The sequence below is a fragment of the Procambarus clarkii genome, chromosome 47, assembly GCF_040958095.1.
Source record: "Procambarus clarkii isolate CNS0578487 chromosome 47, FALCON_Pclarkii_2.0, whole genome shotgun sequence".
NCBI lineage: Eukaryota > Metazoa > Arthropoda > Malacostraca > Decapoda > Cambaridae > Procambarus > Procambarus clarkii.
In genome coordinates, this window is record NC_091196.1 from 17,151,277 (window position 1) to 17,178,622 (window position 27,346).

General features: G+C 43.3%; 1 protein-coding gene across 19 annotated transcripts in view; it reads left to right on the plus strand.

The window, feature by feature from the left end:
* Positions 1–27,346, plus strand: part of LOC123762893 (constitutive coactivator of PPAR-gamma-like protein 1 homolog) — a 194,622-nt gene that overhangs the window by 147,798 nt on the left and 19,478 nt on the right. For 11 of the 19 annotated variants that reach the window (XM_045749635.2, XM_045749640.2, XM_045749644.2 and 8 more), the window contains 3 exons: positions 4,803–5,019; positions 9,308–9,438; positions 26,981–27,079. In XM_045749635.2, the coding sequence (XP_045605591.1) occupies positions 4,803–5,019; positions 9,308–9,438; positions 26,981–27,079 (447 nt within the window). Of the gene's footprint in view, positions 1–4,802; positions 5,020–9,307; positions 9,439–26,980; positions 27,080–27,346 lie in introns of those variants that run through there. The other 8 variants (XM_069301983.1, XM_069301984.1, XM_069301985.1 and 5 more) reach the window with 6 other exon arrangements.

Genomic DNA, 27,346 nt, shown 5'->3' on the forward strand with positions numbered 1-27,346 from the left:
CAGTTTGTCACATAACACAAAGAACTTTAATCCAAACCAGTGCCACCTTGATGAACTGTACTGTTTGAATGCCAGTCGTCCCTTGAAGAGAACTAACTTTCCGTAGCCTGTCGTGTCTTTCTTCATCAGCATTGTTTTCAAAGTGGAATCATCTGCGAAGCAGCAGGACCCCATCACGTGACATGTACCTGTTGAACAAGGGGCGTTGGAACAAGGCTGTCTTTGTCCCAATAATCCTCGATAACGTGTTTTTCTGCATGCTTCATAATCATGCACAACGCTAAAAACACACATTTCCTCAAATCACCCCTGTGTCTTTCTAACGTGTCATTCGAGAGGCAGATAAAATTCCCGAGGCAATGATTTGCAGAGCGTATCGGTTCATCTCTGCAGTGAGATGCTCCATGAATGACTAATCAAAATATGCCATAAAATCTCGTTGATGATGCTTCAGACATGGTTGCTACTTTGAAACCGAGGCTCCCCACGGCTGTGGTACATGCTGAGATTTTTTCAAAATGGCGGACGATCACTGGAGGCCTCAGGCATCCATCTTGTACCCAAGTCACTGTGCCCCAGCTTTGAATCCTACGATATACCTACGATCACCATGTGGTGCTCTGCCCACCCTCGATCCAGCACCATGTGGCACTCTGCGCAGTGCAGTGAATGGTTAAGTAATTAATAGGCACTTTGTGAGAATGTGTAAAGAAAACTTTTACCATATATAAAATTCAGGTGATGATAAGGAAAGGAAAAAAACAGATGAGTAACATAAGATAAAAAAGCATAAAGAAGACCTTGGAAGAGAGAGAGGCGGAGAGAGAGAGAGAGAGGCGGAGAGAGAGAGAGAGAGGCGGAGAGAGAGAGAGAGAGGCGGAGAGAGAGAGAGAGGTGGAGAGAGAGAGAGGTGGAGAGAGAGAGAGAGGTGGAGAGAGAGAGAGGTGGAGAGAGAGAGAGGGGGGGGGAGAGAGAGAGAGAGAGAGAGAGAGAGGGGGAGAGAGAGAGAAGGGGAGAGAGAGAGAAAGAGAGAGAGAGAGAGAGAGGGAGAGAGCAGACAGAGAGAGAGCAGAGAGAGAAAGAGGGGGGGGCTGAGAGAGAGAGAGAGAGGGGGGGCAGAGAGAGAGAGAGGGGGGGGCAGAGAGAGAGAGAGGGGGGCAGAGAGAGAGAGAGAGGGGGGGGGGAGCAGGGGGCAGGCAGGGAGAGGCAAAGATAAACAATGAGAACTTGACACTTGAGAAAAAGTCCAAGCTGATCATGATGCGTTAATGCAATAAAAGCTGTTATGAACCACTTTGTCTTTATTGCTAATCAATAGTTTCATTCACCTTTACCTGGATTCACAAAGAATTTACGCAAGCAGTTACGAACCTGTACATTTTTCCTCAATCTTTGGCGGCTTTGTTTACAATAATTAAACAGTTAATGAGCTCCGAAGCACCAGGAGGCTGTGTATAACAATAACAATAGTTGATTGGGAAGTTTTCATGCTTGTAAACTGTTTAATGAATGTTACCAAAGCCGTCAAAGATTGAGGAAAGATGTACACGTTCGTAAGTACTTGCATAACTACTTGTGAATCTGGCCCCTGGGCTCTAGGAGACTCGAATTGTAGACCCCACGCGTGTGAGGCCTAAGCTCTATCAACTGAGCTGTTGAGTGAATGAATGAAATGTTTATTTCCATGGAAGTGTGAAGACAATTTAGTAATCATAGTGATGGGATACTCCCAGCACTAAATCAGCCCTGTGTCCCGTGCTGAACCCATCTACCTAAACATTGAATCTGATTAAAGCCAAATAAATCTTGGATTTATGCGAACTTAAAGGGTGTTCATCATCCCTGTACTGGATGATCATTCTCTCTTCTGCCATGCTGCCTGCTGGGTCGGTGACACCTACGACCCCGAGTCATGTGAGGTTTGTTCTCTCTGGGTGTCTGCTTTGACGGAGTTGGCTTCGAGTTTGAAAACCTATCGGGCTATTGCCGTTTTGTGTGCGAGATTTGCTCATGTTAAGTGTTTGTGGTATTGTGATCATTAGGATGCCCCGCAGTTAGCCTCCTGTGGTGTTTTGTGACACAGAAGTGGAAGTGTTGATGACCTTCTGCTGGACTAAGTGTGGGCCTCCTCTCTGTAGGTGTGGTTTACCCTGCTTCTGGTCTTCCCATACTGGTTCTGGCTCTGAATCATCCAAGAGTTTTGAAGTTTGGTCAAGGGTTTAGCTGGAGGTGAAGCTTGGCCTTCTTCTGGGGTAGTCTCATTCACTTCAACAGCAGAGTCATTTGAACCTTCTGGGCCTGCCAAGGGTTCACGGTTTTCCCTTCAAAGCTTTTCTGCTCCAAACTTTCTCTTGAGGGGGATGCCATTCTGTGGTAGATTAGAGGCATTAATTATGCCAAAACTAGAAGATAGAAAAAAAAGAGGCGATATGATCACTACGTACAAAATAGTAACAGAAATCAACAAAATTGATAGGGAAGAATTCCTGAAACCTGGAACTTCAAGAACAAGAGTTCACAGATTTAAATTAAACAAACCTGCCAAAGTAATATAAAAAAAAATCCACTTTTGCAAACAGTGTTAGATGGTTGGAACACGTTCGGTGAGAAGGGAGTGGAGGCCAAAACCATCATTAGTTTCAAAGCTTTATATGACAAGAGTGCTGGGAAGACGGGACACCATGAGCATAGCTGTTATCCTGTTATTACACTTAGGTAATTACATACTGCTTCAAGCACACTTGAACTGAATACACACTACACAACCATGTATAAGAGCAGCCACAAAGCCGAAACACCACTTGAAAAATGGGAAACGAGTCGGCGAGTACAACAGCGACTAGGTACCATCAGAATAGAACTGACAAGTGGTGTGGGCTAGTTGACCCGGTCCACCTCCCTCCTTCCCCAGGTGAGGGAATAGGGGAAGTGCAGCAAACTAGCTCATACTAGTTTCGCGAATTTTTGGTGGTTTGTTTTCATTGTTGGCGGAGTTCTTTTGGCAATTTTGATCCTATGGGCTCATATTAATCATGCAGTAGTCTGTGTTGTTTTGCCTAACTTCCTGAGTGCCTTTCCTGGTGGTGACAAGTAAGATTAAATGTAAAGTGTCCATAGGCCACAGCTCCCTGCGCTGCTGAGGGGGGAGTCAGGTTCTGGCTCGTGGTCAGAGGCTCGTGGGATGCCAGTAGAACTCCATAACTGATGGCACCAAGTAACATGGCACTGAATCAGTGATAAAAGCTTCAGGAAGCCTCAAAGGGCTCCTGCCCCCCCCCCCCCCCCCCAAAAAAAAAAAATGTGCATTTTGTGACTTAATGTTTTAATTATGTATCTTGTGATTAATACTTTGCCTGGCCCGGCGGGCCACCCGCACCGCAAGGTAGGCCGGACATTTCCCGTGTGCATACAACCCTATGTTAAACCCTCTCTTTCACAATGTTTATACTTACTAATAAGAATAAACAAAACTTAACTGTTGACGGCGTTAATGTCATGTCCCAAACTACGTGTGTTGTTTTAATGACTGCACGAATGTCATTACGACGCCAAAGTGTTAATACATACTTGCCTATACTGGGAGTGCATGCCTGTTTACTGTACAGGAAAAAATGTTGAAAAAAACATTGCTACTATCAAGTATATTTTGGAACAAAGACAAAAGTTTCAACATTTTACTGTACTTAACAATTGTTGTTTAGACCATATTAGTACAGTATATCCATCTGTTCTCCGAACTGTTGAATTGCACTTTAAAGGTCTGCAGTACAGTACTCCGTTATTATAGTACTTGTGCTCTGAATCTTCAGCAAAGCACAAATTTTACATTGAGTCAACCTTTTAATTTTTTTTTTTTAAAGAAAAACCTATGAGCACTATAGTGGTGGTGGTTGACACTCTTGCCAGTTGTTCTGACAAATTTGGGGCTTTTCTGTTCTATTATGACCTTATGTACACTATCACAAATAATTAGCCACAGAATGTTATGTCAGAATTGATCAATTTAGAATGAAACAAAGTTGCAGGTCTGGAATGCTTTGTTGAGACTTGGTCAATGGAGGTGATCACTGGTTGATCAGCGCACACACCCAGTATGGCAGCCGTAAGCTCCACCCATACTGTTCTAGTTTATTTTAAAAGTGGCGTGTTGTTTACTCACAAATACTGTAAAAAGATGAAGAAAGGGAAATTCTAAATTTGGAGATGGGATGACAAATTTTAGCGTCATCGGACCAATTACTGCAAAAAGCCACATTGTGGTAGTGGTTTATCGGATTGCTAAAGTATTCAACAAATAAGGATTGAATATGTATGTATATGTTGCATTATTGAACATATGTACCCTGTACTGCAACTTTAAATTAATTTATCAATTTTTTAAATAATGTGGTGAAATGAGTCATATTTGCATTAATTAACTTTCAATATAAAGTTCAGTAACCTAATTATATTTACAATCTTATTCATACATGTTTTTGAGGTTTTGTAATACAGTACAGTATATGTTTGGGAATGTTAACCTTAGTTGTGTATAGAGAGAGGTGTGGTGATCTGTGTCAATGTTGGCGTTGTGAGAATCCTCAACTGAGGTGATATTGATGGACGAGAATTTGTTATGGGATCACAGAGTTGAGCCCAGGATTTGCCTATGATGTTTATTTTATACTGTACAATATATATTTTTCAAGATTAGAATATTTTCTCAGATTTTTCCACTTATGAGCTCCATTAGGAATTGGCTGCCAATAATTTTACCCACTAATTTAACAAAAAACCTGATGTCAGTCAATTGTTCCCTCTAGGTATGTGATGGAGAAATAGACCTGGTGGCCAAAGTTGAAAGATGCAGACAGGCTATCCTGGAGGGTATAAGGGTAGAGTTTGCCCACCCACCACTGCAACCAATGCCTGGGGTTGGGACTCATAAAGTAGGCCCCCCTCCTCCATATCCTGGTTTTTCCCACTACGCTGGCAGGGGTAGAGGACGAGGGGCACCAGGTAGGACCAACACACACACGGGTAAGGATTATCTAATTTGAAAATGTTTGAAGACTCGTGGTTTTTGTTGTCTTATCCTAACCCCATAAGAAGTGAAGGCGTTAAAAGCAGTTAATCATTATAACGTAGGGTTTTTATGATGTTGCATTAGCCAAGTGAATCAGAGTTCTTCCCGAGTGTAGTTAACAAACGAGAGCTATGCTAGCGGTGTCTCGTCTTGCCTACAATCTTTGTCGTATGATGCTTTGAAACTACTGGTAATTTTGGCATCCACACCTCAATTAAATTGGTCCAACCATCTACAACTCAGTTCATAAAAGAGAAGTTTTGTACATGTTTATGGCACCCTTGTTCCATTAGGTAGACTCTGTGGATCTTATTCATAAAGTTGCAAATTTCCAAAATTCCGCCATGTCAACGGTGTTGAATCCTGTCACTGTTTTGTATGTTGTGGTGATATTGCTTTTTTTCCTGCTTTCTTTTAGCTTTGGCATATATATTGCCTCCACCATCTCCTCATAGCTTTGTTTTTTAGTTCTGGAAGCCATTTGGTAGCATGTAATTGCACCTTTTCTAATTTATTGATTTGCTTGAGATTTAGGCACCACACACTTGTATTGCTGCAAATATAAATTTTGGTCTCATAAATGTTGTGACCAGATTGTTACTCCGTCCATATATCTAAATGTGATTCTGATATTTGTCTATGTAGTGTACATTTTCTCACAATATCTCTAGTGTGTGTAAGGGAAGGGGAGGTTACTATTACCATTAACATGGAGGTATAAATAATTGTGCTGCTTTTACCAAGCAGCAACAAGAGACCAGGGGTCCAGGGGTCCAAACTGGATTGCCTTGAGCCATGTGAAGCCTTGAGCAATCATCTACACTAATCCTCCTCAACGGTAAAAATAAAAAAGGAAACAAGAGGTACCACCCCCCAGCTGACACCTCGGTCATGCCAGCAACGCTAAAGAATACTTGGATAAGCCTCATGTCTAAGGAGATTGGCTCACCTTGATTGTGGGGGGGAAATTCACATCAACGTACCTGTTGTCATGTCTGCTGTTGAAGTCATGAGAAGATGTGTCTCAGCTGCAGATATTCGGATACCCTCTTATCACAATTATCTTCAGTTTAATTCTTCTCCCCCCCTACTCAATTGTTGTTTTAATTTACTCAAGAACTAGCCAAGGACTTCTATTCCCTCTCATAACATTTCTTCCTACTTTTGAATATACCTTCCTTTAGCTTGCCCAAGCTCACCACTTGTACAGTACTTTGTTCCAGAATATTGTTTAATGTCATGTATGTAAATATCTCCTCTGGAGTTAAAATAAACCTCCGCGTAAATACATACACAACCTATAGATTTATATAATCGGTAACTGCCGAGGCGAAAATGATTACAAATTATCAAATTAATATGGTATGTTTGTTCAACAACTCAATCAGTTGGCAGCCTCAAATTAACATATTACTTATATATAAATAATATTTGTAAGTCTCTTGGCTCACTAATAATGTGCCATAGAGTGAGGAAGGTCATAATCTCATGTCACTTAATCAAAATATACTACACGCATGAAAATTGGGGCACATTGCTGCATCCTTCAACATTAATCTTTATGTTAACACTTCTGGTACCTTGCCCACCATTTATGGTGGATTAGATTAGATGCCAGTCTAGACCTCAAAACATTGTAGAACAATTGATCAAAGATCTCTCGCCACGTCTTGCTGCATTAGTCACATACTCGTACAGGGTACATACCATAACCTAAGAATTAATTACAATGCATTTCTGATGGATTTATCTTCTACTGGGTGGATCTGCTCTCTCTGCTGACTCCTAGTTATGCTGTGTTGTACATATTCTTGCTGGTTCTCCAGCGAATGGTTGTCCAGTGTCCATCCAAACAGGTGTATGCAGTCTTCAACTTAGGTATGGTAGAAATTAAGAATCCCATGGCTGGGGAGGAGTTGACTTGGGGGAGCTTGGGCCCTGTTTGACCCAGCTTGGGTGTTGGTACCCTTGGCGCAGGGCTTGTTGTTACAAGGGGAGGGGTTTTCCTATCCACCCCTTCCTGTACGAGCTTGGTATGGGTTCGGCTCGTCCCTGGGTTCTGTTTTGGGTTCCCTTGGGTTTCTCGGTTCCCTCCTCCTGGAGGTTTTTGGCTTCCCGCCTCAGGAGGTGCGGGAGGCTCTTGTAGCCTCCCGCAAGATCTGGATTATGCAAGATCCTTGCGGCCTCCCTCCTATGCTAGACCCGGATTATGCCTCGATAATGGATCCTTCTTCTTTTGAATTTGGCTCCTCTGTTGAATTTCTAGGTGCGTTACAAGATGCCGGAGTCTTCCTGGCTGGTAAACTGCCCTTTCTTTTCATTGTGAGTGTGGCATGCATTCTGTCAGACCCGCACGCTTGAGTAGCAGGAGTTGACTACGGTCGTTCCGGTTTACCTGGGGGGGGTAAGTTTGAGCACTTTAATGTGTGCTTGTTCGCTCCTGTGCTTCCTCGGAATGTCAGCCAGGTACAGGTTCCCTCCCATTCAGCATCTCTGGTCGCTAAGGATTTGCGAGCTCGTGGGCATTTGGCTTCGGTCTTGTGCTTCTTTTTCCTGCTGGAGCTGTCTTCAGACTGGCTCGAGGAGGATGTGGAGGAGCTGGGTTCCAGGCCAACGTCTGGTGCGTTTGCCTCGGCAGCTCGGGCGTTGGCTGCCTTGTTAAAGTTGTTTGCGCCAATTCTGAGGGAAGCGATATCTCTGTTCTTTGCTTCTTGCCTCGCATACCGACAGGCAGTGCTCGTCCACTCTTTGTAACCTGCTTGGGTCCTGGCTGTTTGATTTTCGCCCCTTTTGGTCCGTTGCTGTTTGCAGAGTGTGCAGTGGTGCAGGCAGCTTCATCTAGTTTTGTTTTTTCTGCAGGCAGCTTTTTTGTTTTGTGTAACGAAAAGGAGGCCGGATCAAGGACCGGGCTGCGGGGATACTAAGCCCCGAAATCATCTCAAGATTAGGTCAAGGTAGTTGCCACCCTGTGTTGGACTACTTGGTTCTCTGGGGAGGGGTCCTGCTCGGAAGTGTCGTGTGTCGTGCCAGGGTTTGGGGTTCCTTCGGTCGTTGTAAGCCAGTGGTGCCAGATTCGAGGTCAGCCCCTCCTGTGGTGCTGTCATTGTCTGGTCGGCGCAGTGCTCGCTTTGAGCGTTGGTCAGGCTTTCATAAGGGTCATCAGCCCTTTCATGGTTCGCCCCATTGACGGGGCAATGGGGGAGAGGCTCACGTTGTTTGCTTTTGCCTGATTCATAGGCGTTTCGGGTCGTTTCCTCTAGGCTAACGCTCCAGGAGCGTTAGGTGGCTCCTTGTCCTTCAGGGCTGGCGGGGCAGGCCTCTTTCCCTGCACTCTGTTGAGTCATCCTGAAGTGGGTACGCTTGGGTCTGATCGAAACAACTGCGTCCCTCAGGTAGGGTTCCCCACCCTGAGTCTTTTGCTCATCTTTTCGGATGACGACTCTGTCCCAGGTCCGGCTGCTTTTGGAATCGGACGCTTGGATGGTGTCCCTGGATCTCAGGGACGAGTATTGGCATGTTCCGATTCATGTGGGGTTCAGGGACTGGCTCAGTTTTGTCGTGGGGTTGTAAGCTTGCTGCTTTCGTTGCCTTCCATTCGGTTTGAATCTTGTGGCTCGCGTTTTTACATGCCTTACACGGGTCGTGGTGACCCGTTTGCGTCTGTTTGTGGTTTGGGCTCTGGCTTATCTCGATGACTGGCTGGTCTGGGCTTCCAGCCGGTCCATGTGTCTGCTCGCCAGGGATTTAGTTCTTTCCCAGCTCACGGGTTCCAGTTCTTGGTGAACTGGAGGCAGTGCCATTTGGTTCTCTCTCAGATTCGAACTTGGCTGGGTCTTGTGTGGGACTCTCGGACCACTTCCTTGTCTCTCCCTCCAGTGATGTTGCTGCTATACAAGACAGTATAGAGGAAACGGAAAACCTTCAATCAGGTGTAAATCAGGTCTATCAATGAGCCACAGAAAATATGATTACTGAAGATAAGTATTGACGTTGGAACTACTGTATAATGAAGAATAACATGGAGAAAGTAATACAAAAATTTAAACCGAATTAAGATGACTGAATGACAGTAGTGCACCAGATGAAAGTTTATTGGTAAGAAAGTCAAGGAATGTTTAACTGAAGAGATGTTCTGTCAGTGCAAACTCATACCCAAGTGCTAATTTACCTGCTGTCAACTTGCTGCTTTCATCAGCTGTTCGTAACAACAAAATTCTGAGTGCATTATTTTTGTGATTACAGGTGGTGGAGGAGTGGGAAGGATGTTTTCTGGTGGTGGTCAGCTTCAAGTAGCTGGTGTGGTAGTGGGCTCCTGGGGACCAAATTATGGATCAAATGGTAATGAAAGCAGACCCCGAGGATTCCGACATCCAGTAAGTAGATTTTGACGTACATTTTATCATTCTCATTAATAAATGATGCTTCTAGACTGTGCAGTGTGAGAATAAAGGTAAGAAAAGTAAAGTAGATGTAGATGAATTCATGTAAAAGCTAATGGTGAGAATTAAATTGTAGATGGTTGGGAGGTCATGCAGAGTAGATGATAATGAAGTATATAGTAGGGAGATTTTAGAATAGTAGATGGTAGAGGTTTTAGAATAGATGGTAGTGGATGTTTTAGTGAATTAGAGAGTAGGGAAATATTTAGGAGTAGACAACAAAGTAGAAATAGTATAGATGGTATTGAAATGTTTATAGAGTAGATGGTTACAGTATTAATGGAGATGTTAGGTTAATGTAGATGTTTGGGAGAGTAGAAAGCACTTAGTTGTAAGTGAAATTACAGGATAAGATCTACAGTATTCTCGTGGTGTCCCATCTTCTCCGCATTCTTTTGTCGTATGACGCTTTGAAACTACTGACGGGTTTGGCCTCCACCACCACCTCACTTAACTTATTCCAACCATCTACCACTCTGTGAAAGTGAACTTTATGATGCTCTTTTGGCAGCGTTGTTTAGCTCAAATCTATGACATCTTGTTCGTGAGGTTCCAGGTTTCAAGAATTCTTCTTCTCAATCTTGTCGATTCTCTTTACTATTTTGTATGTTATGATCATATTGCCTCATTTTTTCTGTCTTGTAGCTTTGGCATATTTAATACCTCTAACCTCTCCTCGTAGCTCTTGTCTTTCAGTTCTGGGAGCAGTTTAGTTGAATGCTGTTTCACCTTTTCCAGTTTTGTTGATGTGTTTTTTGAGATAAGGAAATTGATACAAATACTGGATATTCTAACTTTGGTCTCTGCATATGTGATGAATATTTTCTTCAATATTTCACCATCCATGTATGTACAGCAATTCTGAAGTTGGAAAGCATAGCATAGGCTCCCCGCACAATGTTCTTTATATGGTCCTCAGGTGACAGTTTTCTATCTAGAACCACCCCTAGATCTTTCTCCATCAGAATTCTTTAAAGCTTTTTCACATAATTTGTAAGTTGTGTGAGGCCTATTTTTTCTTATTCCACATTCCATAATGTGGCATTTATTAACAATAAATTCCATTTGCCAGTTGGTGCTCCATATAGTTTTGTCCAGGTCGTCTTGAAGGCCATGATTGTAATCTATGTTTATCTTCCCTAGTACCTTACCATCATCAACAAACATGTTCACATAATGCAGTGTTCCTTCTGGTAGATCATTTATGTAGACAATGAACATTATTGGTTCAGGTTACAAACTTTGCAATGTTTTAGATTTTTGTTTACAAAGTTCCAAGGTTCAGGAAGTGAACCCTGTGGTACTCCATTTGGGACGTTTTTCCTGTCCGATGCATTGCCTCTGATTACTGCCCTCATTTTTCTGTCAGTTAGAAAATTTTTCATCCTAGTTAGAAACCTCCCTGTCACTCCTACAGTATGTTAGTTTCCAGAACGACCTCTTATGTGGGACTCGGTCGGAAATCTTTTTTAGGTCCAGATAAATGCAGTCAATCCAACCATCTCTTTCCTGTAAAATCTGTGCGACTCTATCATAGAAAGATGAAAGAAAGTAGATTCGTTACATAGGGTCTTCCCACTTGAAAACCATAATGTCTGTTATTACAGTATGTAATGTTTCTCTAGGTGTTCTACCAATTTGGTTTTAATTATTTTTTCCAATATTTTGACAACTACACTTGTCAATAATTCAGGTGTGTAATTAATTTAACACTTTCGTCGCGCTTAAACGCGCCACCAATTTTTCTCTCGAGACCGAGGATTTGACTCGAAAACGTGTCCAACAAAAAAATATTTGTATAAAATTCATTTTTTATCCGATCGACTTTGGGATAGTTTCAAAATGAGCGCCTTTAAATTGCACACAATTTGATACCATAATGAAAGATATACTGTAACACGAAACTTGATGTCAAAACACTTGAAAGATTATCAATACATTTTTGGGCCAAATTTTAAAATATTTAAAATTCTATTTATTGTGCTAATATTATGGGACTAGTTTTAAAATGTGCGCCTTTTGATTGCGAACAATTTAATACCAAAATGAAAGATGTAACACTAGCATTTATGTCAGAATATTGGAAAGAAATAAATTCTTTTGTGATGTTGAGCGTCCAAACTTAAAATATGTTAAAATTATATAGTTATTGTTCTATTATTATGGGACTAGTTTTAAAATACGCATCTTTATATTACGAACAGTTTGATACCAAAATGAAAGATGTAAGACGAAAATTGATGTTATCAAACTGAATGAGTATACACATTAGGCCGTGGTGTGCAAATTGTTGCTCGTTCACAGGTAATGTTGGGCTTTGCTGTGGGGAGTCACGCCGGGCTTTTGGATATTATGTGCTTATACACATGTAGGGAATTCTATTGCGAACAAAATGATACCAAAACGAATGATGTAGCAGGAGCATTAAGGTGAGATAACTGAAACGAGTATACTGTACACATTTTACTGATTTTGTGCGCTCACGGGTAACTTTTACTGACTTTAAGCTTTGCTGTGGGAAGTCATGCCGGGCTTTTGGACATTATATTCATATACACCTGCGAACAAGCCTGAATGGTCCCCAGGACATATGCAACTGAAAACTCACACCCCAGAAGTGACTCGAACCCATACTCCCAGAAGCAACGCATCTGGTATGTACAAGACGCCTTAATCCACTTGACCATCACGACCGGACAAAATGAGGTGATAGCCGAGGCTATTTGAACCACCCCACCGCCGGCACTCGGATAGTTATCTTGGGCATAGCATTTTACCAAATCACCTCATTCTTTGGGGCAACACGTGAGGAACACAAATGCGAACAAGCCTGAATGGTCCCCAGGACATATGCAACTGAAAACTCACACCCCAGAAGTGACTCGAACCCATACTCCCAGAAGCAACGCATCTGGTATGTACAAGACGCCTTAATCCACTTGACCATCACGACCGGACAAAATGAGGTGATAGCCGAGGCTATTTGAACCACCCCACCGCCGGCACTCGGATAGTTATCTTGGGCATAGCATTTTACCAAATCACCTCATTCTTTGGGGCAACACGTGAGGAACACAAATGCGAACAAGCCTGAATGGTCCCCAGGACATATGCAACTGAAAACTCACACCCCAGAAGTGACTCGAACCCATACTCCCAGAAGCAACGCATCTGGTATGTACAAGACGCCTTAATCCACTTGACCATCACGACCGGACAAAATGAGGTGATAGCCGAGGCTATTTGAACCACCCCACCGCCGGCACTCGGATAGTTATCTTGGGCATAGCATTTTACCAAATCACCTCATTCTTTGGGGCAACACGTGAGGAACACAAATGCGAACAAGCCTGAATGGTCCCCAGGACATATGCAACTGAAAACTCACACCCCAGAAGTGACTCGAACCCATACTCCCAGAAGCAACGCATCTGGTATGTACAAGACGCCTTAATCCACTTGACCATCACGACCGGACAAAATGAGGTGATAGCCGAGGCTATTTGAACCACCCCACCGCCGGCACTCGGATAGTTATCTTGGGCATAGCATTTTACCAAATCACCTCATTCTTTGGGGCAACACGTGAGGAACACAAATGCGAACAAGCCTGAATGGTCCCCAGGACATATGCAACTGAAAACTCACACCCCAGAAGTGACTCGAACCCATACTCCCAGAAGCAACGCATCTGGTATGTACAAGACGCCTTAATCCACTTGACCATCACGACCGGACAAAATGAGGTGATAGCCGAGGCTATTTGAACCACCCCACCGCCGGCACTCGGATAGTTATCTTGGGCATAGCATTTTACCAAATCACCTCATTCTTTGGGGCAACACGTGAGGAACACAAATGCGAACAAGCCTGAATGGTCCCCAGGACATATGCAACTGAAAACTCACACCCCAGAAGTGACTCGAACCCATACTCCCAGAAGCAACGCATCTGGTATGTACAAGACGCCTTAATCCACTTGACCATCACGACCGGACAAAATGAGGTGATAGCCGAGGCTATTTGAACCACCCCACCGCCGGCACTCGGATAGTTATCTTGGGCATAGCATTTTACCAAATCACCTCATTCTTTGGGGCAACACGTGAGGAACACAAATGCGAACAAGCCTGAATGGTCCCCAGGACATATGCAACTGAAAACTCACACCCCAGAAGTGACTCGAACCCATACTCCCAGAAGCAACGCATCTGGTATGTACAAGACGCCTTAATCCACTTGACCATCACGACCGGACAAAATGAGGTGATAGCCGAGGCTATTTGAACCACCCCACCGCCGGCACTCGGATAGTTATCTTGGGCATAGCATTTTACCAAATCACCTCATTCTTTGGGGCAACACGTGAGGAACACAAATGCGAACAAGCCTGAATGGTCCCCAGGACATATGCAACTGAAAACTCACACCCCAGAAGTGACTCGAACCCATACTCCCAGAAGCAACGCATCTGGTATGTACAAGACGCCTTAATCCACTTGACCATCACGACCGGACAAAATGAGGTGATAGCCGAGGCTATTTGAACCACCCCACCGCCGGCACTCGGATAGTTATCTTGGGCATAGCATTTTACCAAATCACCTCATTCTTTGGGGCAACACGTGAGGAACACAAACGCGAACAAGCCTGAATGGTCCCCAGGACATATGCAACTGAAAACTCACACCCCAGAAGTGACTCGAACCCATACTCCCAGAAGCAACGCATCTGGTATGTACAAGACGCCTTAATCCACTTGACCATCACGACCGGACAAAATGAGGTGATAGCCGAGGCTATTTGAACCACCCCACCGCCGGCACTCGGATAGTTATCTTGGGCATAGCATTTTACCAAATCACCTCATTCTTTGGGGCAACACGTGAGGAACACAAATGCGAACAAGCCTGAATGGTCCCCAGGACATATGCAACTGAAAACTCACACCCCAGAAGTGACTCGAACCCATACTCCCAGAAGCAACGCATCTGGTATGTACAAGACGCCTTAATCCACTTGACCATCACGACCGGACAAAATGAGGTGATAGCCGAGGCTATTTGAACCACCCCACCGCCGGCACTCGGATAGTTATCTTGGGCATAGCATTTTACCAAATCACCTCATTCTTTGGGGCAACACGTGAGGAACACAAATGCGAACAAGCCTGAATGGTCCCCAGGACATATGCAACTGAAAACTCACACCCCAGAAGTGACTCGAACCCATACTCCCAGAAGCAACGCATCTGGTATGTACAAGACGCCTTAATCCACTTGACCATCACGACCGGACAAAATGAGGTGATAGCCGAGGCTATTTGAACCACCCCACTGCCGGCACTCGGATAGTTATCTTGGGCATAGCATTTTACCAAATCACCTCATTCTTTGGGGCAACACGTGAGGAACACAAATGCGAACAAGCCTGAATGGTCCCCAGGACATATGCAACTGAAAACTCACACCCCAGAAGTGACTCGAACCCATACTCCCAGAAGCAACGCATCTGGTATGTACAAGACGCCTTAATCCACTTGACCATCACGACCGGACAAAATGAGGTGATAGCCGAGGCTATTTGAACCACCCCACCGCCGGCACTCGGATAGTTATCTTGTACATACCAGATGCGTTGCTTCTGGGAGTATGGGTTCGAGTCACTTCTGGGGTGTGAGTTTTCAGTTGCATATGTCCTGGGGACCATTCAGGCTTGTTCGCATTTGTGTTCCTCACGTGTTGCCCCAAAGAATGAGGTGATTTGGTAAAATGCTATGCCCAAGATAACTATCCGAGTGCCGGCGGTGGGGTGGTTCAAATAGCCTCGGCTATCACCTCATTTTGTCCGGTCGTGATGGTCAAGTGGATTAAGGCGTCTTGTACATACCAGATGCGTTGCTTCTGGGAGTATGGGTTCGAGTCACTTCTGGGGTGTGAGTTTTCAGTTGCATATGTCCTGGGGACCATTCAGGCTTGTTCGCATTTGTGTTCCTCACGTGTTGCCCCAAAGAATGAGGTGATTTGGTAAAATGCTATGCCCAAGATAACTATCCGAGTGCCGGCGGTGGGGTGGTTCAAATAGCCTCGGCTATCACCTCATTTTGTCCGGTCGTGATGGTCAAGTGGATTAAGGCGTCTTGTACATACCAGATGCGTTGCTTCTGGGAGTATGGGTTCGAGTCACTTCTGGGGTGTGAGTTTTCAGTTGCATATGTCCTGGGGACCATTCAGGCTTGTTCGCATTTGTGTTCCTCACGTGTTGCCCCAAAGAATGAGGTGATTTGGTAAAATGCTATGCCCAAGATAACTATCCGAGTGCCGGCGGTGGGGTGGTTCAAATAGCCTCGGCTATCACCTCATTTTGTCCGGTCGTGATGGTCAAGTGGATTAAGGCGTCTTGTACATACCAGATGCGTTGCTTCTGGGAGTATGGGTTCGAGTCACTTCTGGGGTGTGAGTTTTCAGTTGCATATGTCCTGGGGACCATTCAGGCTTGTTCGCATTTGTGTTCCTCACGTGTTGCCCCAAAGAATGAGGTGATTTGGTAAAATGCTATGCCCAAGATAACTATCCGAGTGCCGGCGGTGGGGTGGTTCAAATAGCCTCGGCTATCACCTCATTTTGTCCGGTCGTGATGGTCAAGTGGATTAAGGCGTCTTGTACATACCAGATGCGTTGCTTCTGGGAGTATGGGTTCGAGTCACTTCTGGGGTGTGAGTTTTCAGTTGCATATGTCCTGGGGACCATTCAGGCTTGTTCGCATTTGTGTTCCTCACGTGTTGCCCCAAAGAATGAGGTGATTTGGTAAAATGCTATGCCCAAGATAACTATCCGAGTGCCGGCGGTGGGGTGGTTCAAATAGCCTCGGCTATCACCTCATTTTGTCCGGTCGTGATGGTCAAGTGGATTAAGGCGTCTTGTACATACCAGATGCGTTGCTTCTGGGAGTATGGGTTCGAGTCACTTCTGGGGTGTGAGTTTTCAGTTGCATATGTCCTGGGGACCATTCAGGCTTGTTCGCGTTTGTGTTCCTCACGTGTTGCCCCAAAGAATGAGGTGATTTGGTAAAATGCTATGCCCAAGATAACTATCCGAGTGCCGGCGGTGGGGTGGTTCAAATAGCCTCGGCTATCACCTCATTTTGTCCGGTCGTGATGGTCAAGTGGATTAAGGCGTCTTGTACATACCAGATGCGTTGCTTCTGGGAGTATGGGTTCGAGTCACTTCTGGGGTGTGAGTTTTCAGTTGCATATGTCCTGGGGACCATTCAGGCTTGTTCGCATTTGTGTTCCTCACGTGTTGCCCCAAAGAATGAGGTGATTTGGTAAAATGCTATGCCCAAGATAACTATCCGAGTGCCGGCGGTGGGGTGGTTCAAATAGCCTCGGCTATCACCTCATTTTGTCCGGTCGTGATGGTCAAGTGGATTAAGGCGTCTTGTACATACCAGATGCGTTGCTTCTGGGAGTATGGGTTCGAGTCACTTCTGGGGTGTGAGTTTTCAGTTGCATATGTCCTGGGGACCATTCAGGCTTGTTCGCATTTGTGTTCCTCACGTGTTGCCCCAAAGAATGAGGTGATTTGGTAAAATGCTATGCCCAAGATAACTATCCGAGTGCCGGCGGTGGGGTGGTTCAAATAGCCTCGGCTATCACCTCATTTTGTCCGGTCGTGATGGTCAAGTGGATTAAGGCGTCTTGTACATACCAGATGCGTTGCTTCTGGGAGTATGGGTTCGAGTCACTTCTGGGGTGTGAGTTTTCAGTTGCATATGTCCTGGGGACCATTCAGGCTTGTTCGCATTTGTGTTCCTCACGTGTTGCCCCAAAGAATGAGGTGATTTGGTAAAATGCTATGCCCAAGATAACTATCCGAGTGCCGGCGGTGGGGTGGTTCAAATAGCCTCGGCTATCACCTCATTTTGTCCGGTCGTGATGGTCAAGTGGATTAAGGCGTCTTGTACATACCAGATGCGTTGCTTCTGGGAGTATGGGTTCGAGTCACTTCTGGGGTGTGAGTTTTCAGTTGCATATGTCCTGGGGACCATTCAGGCTTGTTCGCATTTGTGTTCCTCACGTGTTGCCCCAAAGAATGAGGTGATTTGGTAAAATGCTATGCCCAAGATAACTATCCGAGTGCCGGCGGTGGGGTGGTTCAAATAGCCTCGGCTATCACCTCATTTTGTCCGGTCGTGATGGTCAAGTGGATTAAGGCGTCTTGTACATACCAGATGCGTTGCTTCTGGGAGTATGGGTTCGAGTCACTTCTGGGGTGTGAGTTTTCAGTTGCATATGTCCTGGGGACCATTCAGGCTTGTTCGCATTTGTGTTCCTCACGTGTTGCCCCAAAGAATGAGGTGATTTGGTAAAATGCTATGCCCAAGATAACTATCCGAGTGCCGGCGGTGGGGTGGTTCAAATAGCCTCGGCTATCACCTCATTTTGTCCGGTCGTGATGGTCAAGTGGATTAAGGCGTCTTGTACATACCAGATGCGTTGCTTCTGGGAGTATGGGTTCGAGTCACTTCTGGGGTGTGAGTTTTCAGTTGCATATGTCCTGGGGACCATTCAGGCTTGTTCGCATTTGTGTTCCTCACGTGTTGCCCCAAAGAATGAGGTGATTTGGTAAAATGCTATGCCCAAGATAACTATCCGAGTGCCGGCGGTGGGGTGGTTCAAATAGCCTCGGCTATCACCTCATTTTGTCCGGTCGTGATGGTCAAGTGGATTAAGGCGTCTTGTACATACCAGATGCGTTGCTTCTGGGAGTATGGGTTCGAGTCACTTCTGGGGTGTGAGTTTTCAGTTTCATATACACCTGTAGGGAATTCTATTGCGAACAAAATGATACCAAATGAACAACGTAGCACGAGAATTTATTCGTTTGCCTTGTTCGGGTTGAATGTAGACACAGTAGTCGCTTCTGTATATATTTATTGAGTGAGGCAAACAGGTGTATAACTGGCCAGCCGAGGTCCACCTACTCTGGGTCTGTGAGGATAACTGAGGCTGCTGGGAGCATGCCTGATGCTCCTCTGTCTGGCATGACGTCAGAGGCCTACTCGCCTGTGATTGGTTACATTTCAACTGACAGAATTTGAGTATAACACCGCTCGGACACGCTACCAAGTCGACGTCCCTTGTCGACAAGCTCTGGCTAGCTATATAGTTACAATGATACTGAAAGGACCTCGGTGGCATACAATAATGGCTTACATGTGAAATTTGCATAATAAAACATTGAAAGAAGATCAGGTGTGCGTAATACAAACAACTCGGCATATATGCACCAAAAAAAAAAAATTCATCATAATAGGTGAAAATCATGGTAACAATGCTTTGATTAAATCAGAGTATTAAGAACATGTGTATGTCTACTGATCAGATATGAACAATACAACCCAAGGTATTGCCTAAACAAAATTATTAACATGTGTCAATGGCATGTGCTTGAAAACCATACAAAATTAAACAATTATTACATTAATAGAACAAAGTTCTGACCTAACAACCACAATTGAATTTCAAGATAGATAATTTTTTTTTTTTTTCTCTTTTTTTTTTTTTCGAAATATACAATATATTTACAAGACCAATGTACAATATATATAATGTGCAATATATTTACAAGCATATACAAGACCTGGATCAAGAAGACTAACATCTGCGTGATAGCAGTCAGGATTCACTGGCCACAATGTGGTTGCTAGAACAATAATAACTCTTATGACAAGCACTGTAAAAATACAAATGGTAGTAGACTTGACAATGGCATCTAATTCATAACAAAATAAAGTTGAGAAAAACTATACATTATATATAATGGTAATAATAAGACACATGTGGTAGAAATACTGCAATTGAGTTTTTTTTTTTTTTTTTTTTTTTCAAAACAAACAGAATAACTACAGAGTGCAATCAATTATAAATTCTGCGGATATCTACACCTAGCTCATCCAGAGCACTATACAACTCTGGCTCTGACTGAAGGTCCGGAACGGATGAAACTTCATGTGACAAACTATCATCTTGAGAGATATCCTCGTTAACATCTAGCCAATGGACGTGTGGTGAGTGCACGGTTGAAACGAGAGGTCTAGATCTAAGATTATAATTGCTAGTATGGGGTTGCTGAACATCAAGTGGTCTGTCAACCACAGAAGGTGGTGTCCGAGTAGGAGTATCTGTCTGGGTAAGTTCATTGTCATCTTCCTCATCAGTCTCGTCAACAGTCATTTTAGCTAACTTCATGTGGTCTAAATGCTCATTTATATACTCTCCTGTTAACAAGTTCTTAAGTCTGTATTTGTTACCTTTAATAAGCTCGATTACCTTATATGGACCCAAAAATTTCTTAGTTAACTTGTACATAGGACCAGACCTGTGTTGGTTAAGTATCATTACTACAGATCCAATAGTTATTTTATTGGGTTTAGCTCGTGCATTCCTTGCTAGAGTGAACTCGGCTGTTGCTTTGGACAGTTGTTCTCGTATTTTCTTGAATACTAATTGCATTTGTCTACGCTTCACTTGAACAAAATCATCTACGTTATATAAGGGAGTAGGAGGTACGTTAATCAATTCATTAGGGAGGATCTTATCTGTACCATAAAGAATAGCGTGAGGTGTGTCACCAGTAGAAACATTAATTGAAGAATTTATAGCACACTGAATTAAGGGTATAAAATCATCCCAATTGTTGTTATCAAAATTCAACGTGACTCTCAAGGCATCTAACACTTTCCTGTTAGTACGTTCAGCTAGTCCATTACTTGCCGGATGATAAGGCATGATGCTACATTTTTTGATGTTATATAAATCACACAAGCTAGTTAGAATACTATTACTGAATTCTGGACCATTATCTGAAAGGATTACTTTAGGCATACTATATCTACAAATTATTTGGTCATGGAATGCGCTGGCTATGGTTTCAGCTGTTTTGTTCGGGATAGGAACTAGTTCGCAAAACCGTGAAAAATTATCGACCATTACAAGCAAATGTTTGTTCCCTTTCTCTGTTTCCGCAAAATTTGTCAATAAATCCATCGATATTCGTTCCCAAGGAGCTTTAGTTGCTGGGTACACCTGAATTGGATTAGGTCCTGAAACATGTCCCTTGTGCTGTAAACAAGTTAAACATCTGTCAACATAATGAGCAATCTCCTTAGCCATTTTTGGCCAAAAATATTTCAATCGACCTTGTTGGAGTGTACGATCCTTTCCTGGATGTGCACTTGCAGGAGCATCATGGATAATTTTTAACACAGTTGGTACCAAGACAGCTGGAACAACTAACTGACAACATTTCCTCGAGGCTGTCCCTAGCTTTACTACTCTACACAGTAAATTGTCCAACATAACTAGTTCTTTCAATGGTACTGGTGGTTTATGAATCGGGCGAGTGTCTTGCTTAGTCAAAAATTTAATGACGGGTGCCCATATGGGGTCTTGTCTTTGTTCCGTTTCTACTACTGTAGCATCTAATGCTGGGTAATTTAACTGAATCGCAGCTACGTGTCGAGAAAACGCATCAGCTACAACATTTTGCTTTCCTGGAATATATCCAAATGTGGGATTGAATTCTTGAATTGTGAGCAAATATCTAGCAAACTTTCCAACTGGATTCTTATTTTTGAACAAGGGAATTAATGGTTGGTGATCTGTAAGAACATGAACTGGGTAATTATAAATTGTATCCTTGAAATGTTTAAGTGCCCAAACAACTGCCAAGGCTTCTCGTTCTGTTGCACTATAATTTTTCTCTTCTTTAGATAAAGTACGGCTAGCATAAGCTATTGCGTGATCTCTGTGACCTTCTGTTTGAAGTAATGCAGCACCTAAACCTATGTCACTAGCATCTGTAACCAACGTAAAAGGTTTAGAAAAATCTGGATACCTAAGGACAGGTGACGAAATCAAGGCTGCTTTGAGTTTTTTGAATGACTGATCCTGGGCCTCTCCCCAAACAAAGGGTTCATCTTTTCTTTGCAACTTGTAAAGCGGAGCGGCTATAATAGAGAATCCAGCAATAAATGAACGATAAAATCCTACAAGACCTGTGAACTGTCTTACGGCTTCTGCGGTACGAGGTGTTGGAAAATCACGGGCAGCAATAATTTTTGATTCATTCAATGTAATACCTGAAGGTGTAACTGTATGACCTAGGAAATTAATCTTTTGCTTTAAAAATGAACATTTTGCAAGCTTTATTTTTAAATTAGCTTCAGCGAGCTTTGCAAGTACCTTTTCAAGGTTCTGGAAATGAGTCTGAACATCTTGCGACATGATTATGAGATCATCAAGGTAAACTAGAAGCGTACTTCCTATCAATCTACGAAATAGATTTGTCATGAGCCGTGAAAAGGTTATTGGACTACTACGCAAACCAAACGGCATTCTTTTGAAATGAAAATGACCATTGGGAGTACTAAAGGCTGTCAATTGTTTACTTTCCTCATCAAGGGGGATTTGCCAGAATCCCTGCAACAAATCTAACGTTGAGAATACTTTGTTTCGACCAATACTTTGCAACAAATCATTTAGAACTGGAAGTGGGAAACGATCAGGTATTGTTACTCTGTTAAGCTTGCGATAATCGATTACAGGTCTCCAAGTCCCATCTCGCTTTGGTACAAGAATCAATGGAGCGTTCCATGGCGAATTACTCGATTCAATTACATCACTCTGTAACATTTCTTCTACAAGTCTATCTGCTTCTGCTCTCTGAGAATGGGGAAGACGGTAAGCTGGTACATAAATAGGCGTAGTTCCTTGTTCAAGGGGAATTTTATGTGTAATGAGAGGAGTGAGACCTAATTTTTCTCCTGGTAGAGCAACAACAGCTCTATTCTTGTTCAAAATTTTCAAAAGCTGAGCCACCGAGTCAGGAAAATCAGTAGGACTGAGGTGTTGCGCTTGCACCTCTGGCTGAGATCCCTGTTCTCCTGGTGTGAGTGTACAAACAGTATGATCCATGGAGACATCATCCACAACTCGCACCGGTAACGAGTAATAGCAAAATCTACAACATGGGTACCAGACTGGAGATGGATATCGGCATTACTTGTGCTTGCGATAAAAAGTGTGACAGTACCATCCTGCACTGTGTGCCAGGAGGGTTCAACAAATGTACCATTCACTTTACATGTTTCACTTTCCGCAATCACATCCGACAACTCAGGCACTCCCTGAACCTTAACTCTTATTCTGGTGAGAGAATGAGGGTGTAGCACAGTGTCAGTAGCCGTGGAACCACTGACTTCAGAGATGGAAGCTGCCAGGCGAGCGAGACAACGAGAATCCGTTAGGGCGTCCCCTTCCAGAAAGTCCCGATACTCATTCTCCTTAACAACTGTACAACTACTATGCTTCAATCGAGTGCCTGTTTTCTCGGGTATGCTACCACGACAATGATCTGACAAACCTACGCTAGCAAGGCGGGTGTCAACAAAATTAACATAATCTGATTGAAGGTTGAACTCGTGGCCCTGTCGATACATGCTACACAAAGGTATGACATGGTCTTTGATACTTATGTTCCAACGATGGGGAAACAATGCAATATTTTCATCAATCATGGTGTACAGACCTAAGAGAATGTCTCCAGGAAAATGAATAATGTCAACAACTAAACATGTTATAGACAATGTGACATCATTGAACTTGAGTGGGAGGTCAATTTCACCCTGAACTTTTACTTTATTTCCTGAAATACCACTTAGAAAAGGTATGTGTGACTGTTTTAAAATAGTAGGGTGCTTACTTTCAATGTCTCTAAGAGCTGAGGGCTTGACAATATTAATTTTTGCACCTGAGTCAAGAAAAACTTTTAAAACTCTACCATGTACAATGGCTGATACAAGGGGACCATCACTTGAGACTGGACAAGTTACTATTTTTGACTTATGTTGTCTGGGATATCTGCGTCTTGTTTGTGTCAAATTTACTGTGGATCCGTCAACATCTACAACTGGTCTAGAGTCAGTGTCCTCCTCTGTCAAGTGTCCAAATCTATTTTGGGTAGCTACTGAATACACAGGGAGGGCACTAGGATTGGCTAGCTTGAATTGGTTAGCGGATGGCCTTGGGGGTTTCCCGACGACATGGAGTGAACATTCTGAGCTCCAGCATTCTGTGACTGAGCATTATAATTTGAAGTTGCATTATAGCTGGGCTGGGAGTTGTAATTACGAGAGTTCTGATAATGTCTTGGACGCTGTGAGCCTCGCCAAGACTGACCATGGGAGTTACGAGGTGGAGATGTCCTTTGCCTAGCTCTACAATCCGCAGTGTGGTGACCAACTTGTTTATGGTACGTGCAATATGGAAGCCTAGAATGATTAGATTGATGAGGGGGCCGAGAGAATTGTCTAGGAGGGGATGATCTAGGGGCGGACCAACAGTCCCTTGCAAGGTGGTTACTCTTACCACAATGCCAACATGAGGGAGTGGATGGTTGTGGACTATGGCGTTTCGGCATTTTATGAGGCGGCGAATTTGACTGGGGGCTACGAGCATGGGTACGCTTCTGCGACCAAGAGTTTTGAGAATTTGTGGGAGGATGCTGAGAACTTGTAACTACATTTACAGCATCAGAGGGTGGCAACAGTTGAGCACTTCGGGGAGCTAGTTTATCTGCGGCATTGTTAATAGCCTCAAATACTTCACCAATTTCATGTTTAACACCAAAATTTTGTTGCTCAACGATTGGTTTTGTATGCTCGGGGGCAAAATGCATTAAAGTACCAAATGCTATCATTTTGGCCATAGCCTCAGGGGACAGATTATTGTCTTTATCTAACCAAGTTGAATTATTCATAGCAGAAACTAAGGCATACAGATACTGATCGAGACGGCTAGTAAACGCATTAAACGATTCACCAGGCTGCATGGTGGCATTGGCAATTTTCTTGACTAACCTATATGGGTCAAGGTCTCCTTTATTAACAAAGCGACGGCGAAAGAAATCCTTAAATTCAGGCCAAGACTGGAAGCTAACAATGGCTTTCTCATCAACAACAAAACGTGCATCACCTTTGGTTGTGTCCACGGCTGACCGTGCAATTGCTAAGTATTCGGCATCAGTAGGCTTAGAAAAACGTGCAACTGTTTTCGCTTCAACCTTACTAAACCATGATTCTAATAAACGCGATTCCCCAGCAAAAAGAGGAATAGCCATTTCCTGAGCTGATCTCTGGCCATTGGGACGAGCAACTGTTCCCATTGATTCTGAAGGGGTTTCAACAGTGGTAGGCATTGTCACAGCCGTGGAAGTAATATTTGAACGCAGATTATAATTAAGTGCACCTGGCATCAGAAATAGTATACACAAAAATAAACACAAAAAATATCAACTTGGCTAAAGTAAAAATGGCAGAAATAAAATTATTAAATTGGGCTAGGCAAGAAAATAATTAAGAACAAGCAATTGTAAACTAAATTTAGCAATCTTTCATTAAAAAATGACTGGAATTAGATGTATGTAAATTAATTAAACCAGACTAAGCACAGCAATTGAGAATATAAAAACTGGAAGTGCAATTGCAAAATTTCATTAAAAAGATTCAACACAGCAAGTGGCAATGCAAGAAATATGTATGTAGCACATAAACTGGACACAGGAATGTATATAACTATGGTAAAAAAAAATTATAATATGCAATGTTGAAGGAATAAATTTAAATTTTAGGCCTGGAGGAATTAAAAAAAAATTATATTGCACAAATCCTTAACTGCTACTAAAACAAGGATTTCTTAATTCACTGGAATTTGAATTTACCAATAACACTCTAGGAGAACAATTAAAATTCAATGAAATTACTGTAAGAAGCAGGAATGTTTAAATCACACAGGAAAACTGTGGGGAGTGCAGTACTGAACCAGCTCCAATATTTAACAAGTCACTGAATGGTTAATTCACAGGATATTATGGGAATTATTACATAAGTCACTTTTTAACACTTGGCACGTTGTTCTCAACTAGCAATTACTTATCTCAGGGTTGTAATTTATGAGGATCACCAGTAGCCAAAGTAGGAGAAGCGTCGTGAAGATCGGAAGAGGCCCATGTGAGGCGTGTTTACAAACTGGATGCGACGGCAGCGCTCCTGGCGGCGGTGGCGCGAGACTCAGGGACCCCACACTGTTCAGGCTAGAGGCACGAAGATAAATTCTGACGACGACAATATTGCGACGATGGAATAACCAGTTGATACCTGCGACGATGGCTGACGACGATTGCAGTAGCTTGCACCCTCACGAAGCTTGATACTGTCAGCTTGGGTGGCGGTGGTGGTGGTGGTGGGTGTAATAGGTGGTTCCCACGTGGTGGCGCGAGGTTCAAAAATGGCTGGCGCGGGAAGCTTCCTTCCTCCTCACTGATGAGTGAGCGTTCTCACAGGAAAATATTGACCCTTACTTCTAAAACGTTAGCCTGGAGTAGTGGTTGATGGCAGGACCCCGGTCTGGCACAATATTTGATGCGTGGGTGGCAGGATGGCGGCTTATGGCGGTGGCGGTGGCGGCGGTTTTGGCTGGAACACGAGGCGATGCTGGGTACTGGAACTTTTGCTTCCAGAAAAAAATTTCTGGATCCCACTGCTGCTACCAGTATTCGTTTGCCTTGTTCGGGTTGAATGTAGACACAGTAGTCGCTTCTGTATATATTTATTGAGTGAGGCAAACAGGTGTATAACTGGCCAGCCGAGGTCCACCTACTCTGGGTCTGTGAGGATAACTGAGGCTGCTGGGAGCATGCCTGATGCTCCTCTGTCTGGCATGACGTCAGAGGCCTACTCGCCTGTGATTGGTTACATTTCAACTGACAGAATTTGAGTATAACAAATTAAGGTGAGAAAACTGAAGCGAATACTGAAACCAGCAACTTCACGAACAAGAGGACTCGGATTCAAGCTAAGGAAACAAAGGGGCCTGAAAAGTTATTAGGAGGTTATCTTGTGCAAACAGCGATAGATGGTCAGAACAAGCTAAGTGAGAAGGTAGTGGAGGCCAAAACCTTCTGTAGTTTCAAAGTGTTATATGACAGTGCTGGGAAGATGGGACACTACAAGCGTAGCTCTCATCCTGTAATTACACTTAGGTACTTGCACACATTTGCATATATTGTATATATGTAAGTATTACTTAAAATTCCATATATTGTAGTTTTTTCATGTATTTTAAGGATTTTAATAGAAAAATTAAATCTTTTAATAAATATTTCTTATCTCATAATGGAGAGGGCATTACTGTCTTTTGCTGGTAATCAGGAAATTTGAAGGGAAAATCCCTACTAGAATTTTAACCCTATTTGATATTATAATGTTGTTATCTTAATGTAATTCTCTAAATTAACTGTATGTAGATTACTATATAAATATTATAAATCTTCACTAATATATTAGTGTGTTTAGGAAATATTATTGTAAAATTAACATTGGAGAGAAATAATGAAGTAATGTTTTGGCCAACTAGCAGTATGGCAGTAATGGCAGGGAAGGTGGAGGAAGTATGCAAGGCAGAGGTGAGCCGAGCAGGATGTCCCGTGGCACACGCGGCCGACCTACAGTCTTGGTGAGTTGCTTATGGTCTCAAAGTCTGCATAGGGTGCTTGGCTCGCATGTGTTTGTGTGTTGTTGTATCCTGTAGCATTGAGGGGGTCAATTACAGGCAAATGGGGGACCTTGACAAGCCGCCGGCTTCCTGTCCTCATCGAGACCACTAGTGTTAGTTGGTCTCGAGTAAACTATATTATGATATTGTATAGCATACGGTAGAGGCATATTATGGTATTGTATATTGCAGGGTTGAGGAATATTATGGAATTGTATTGCACAGGGT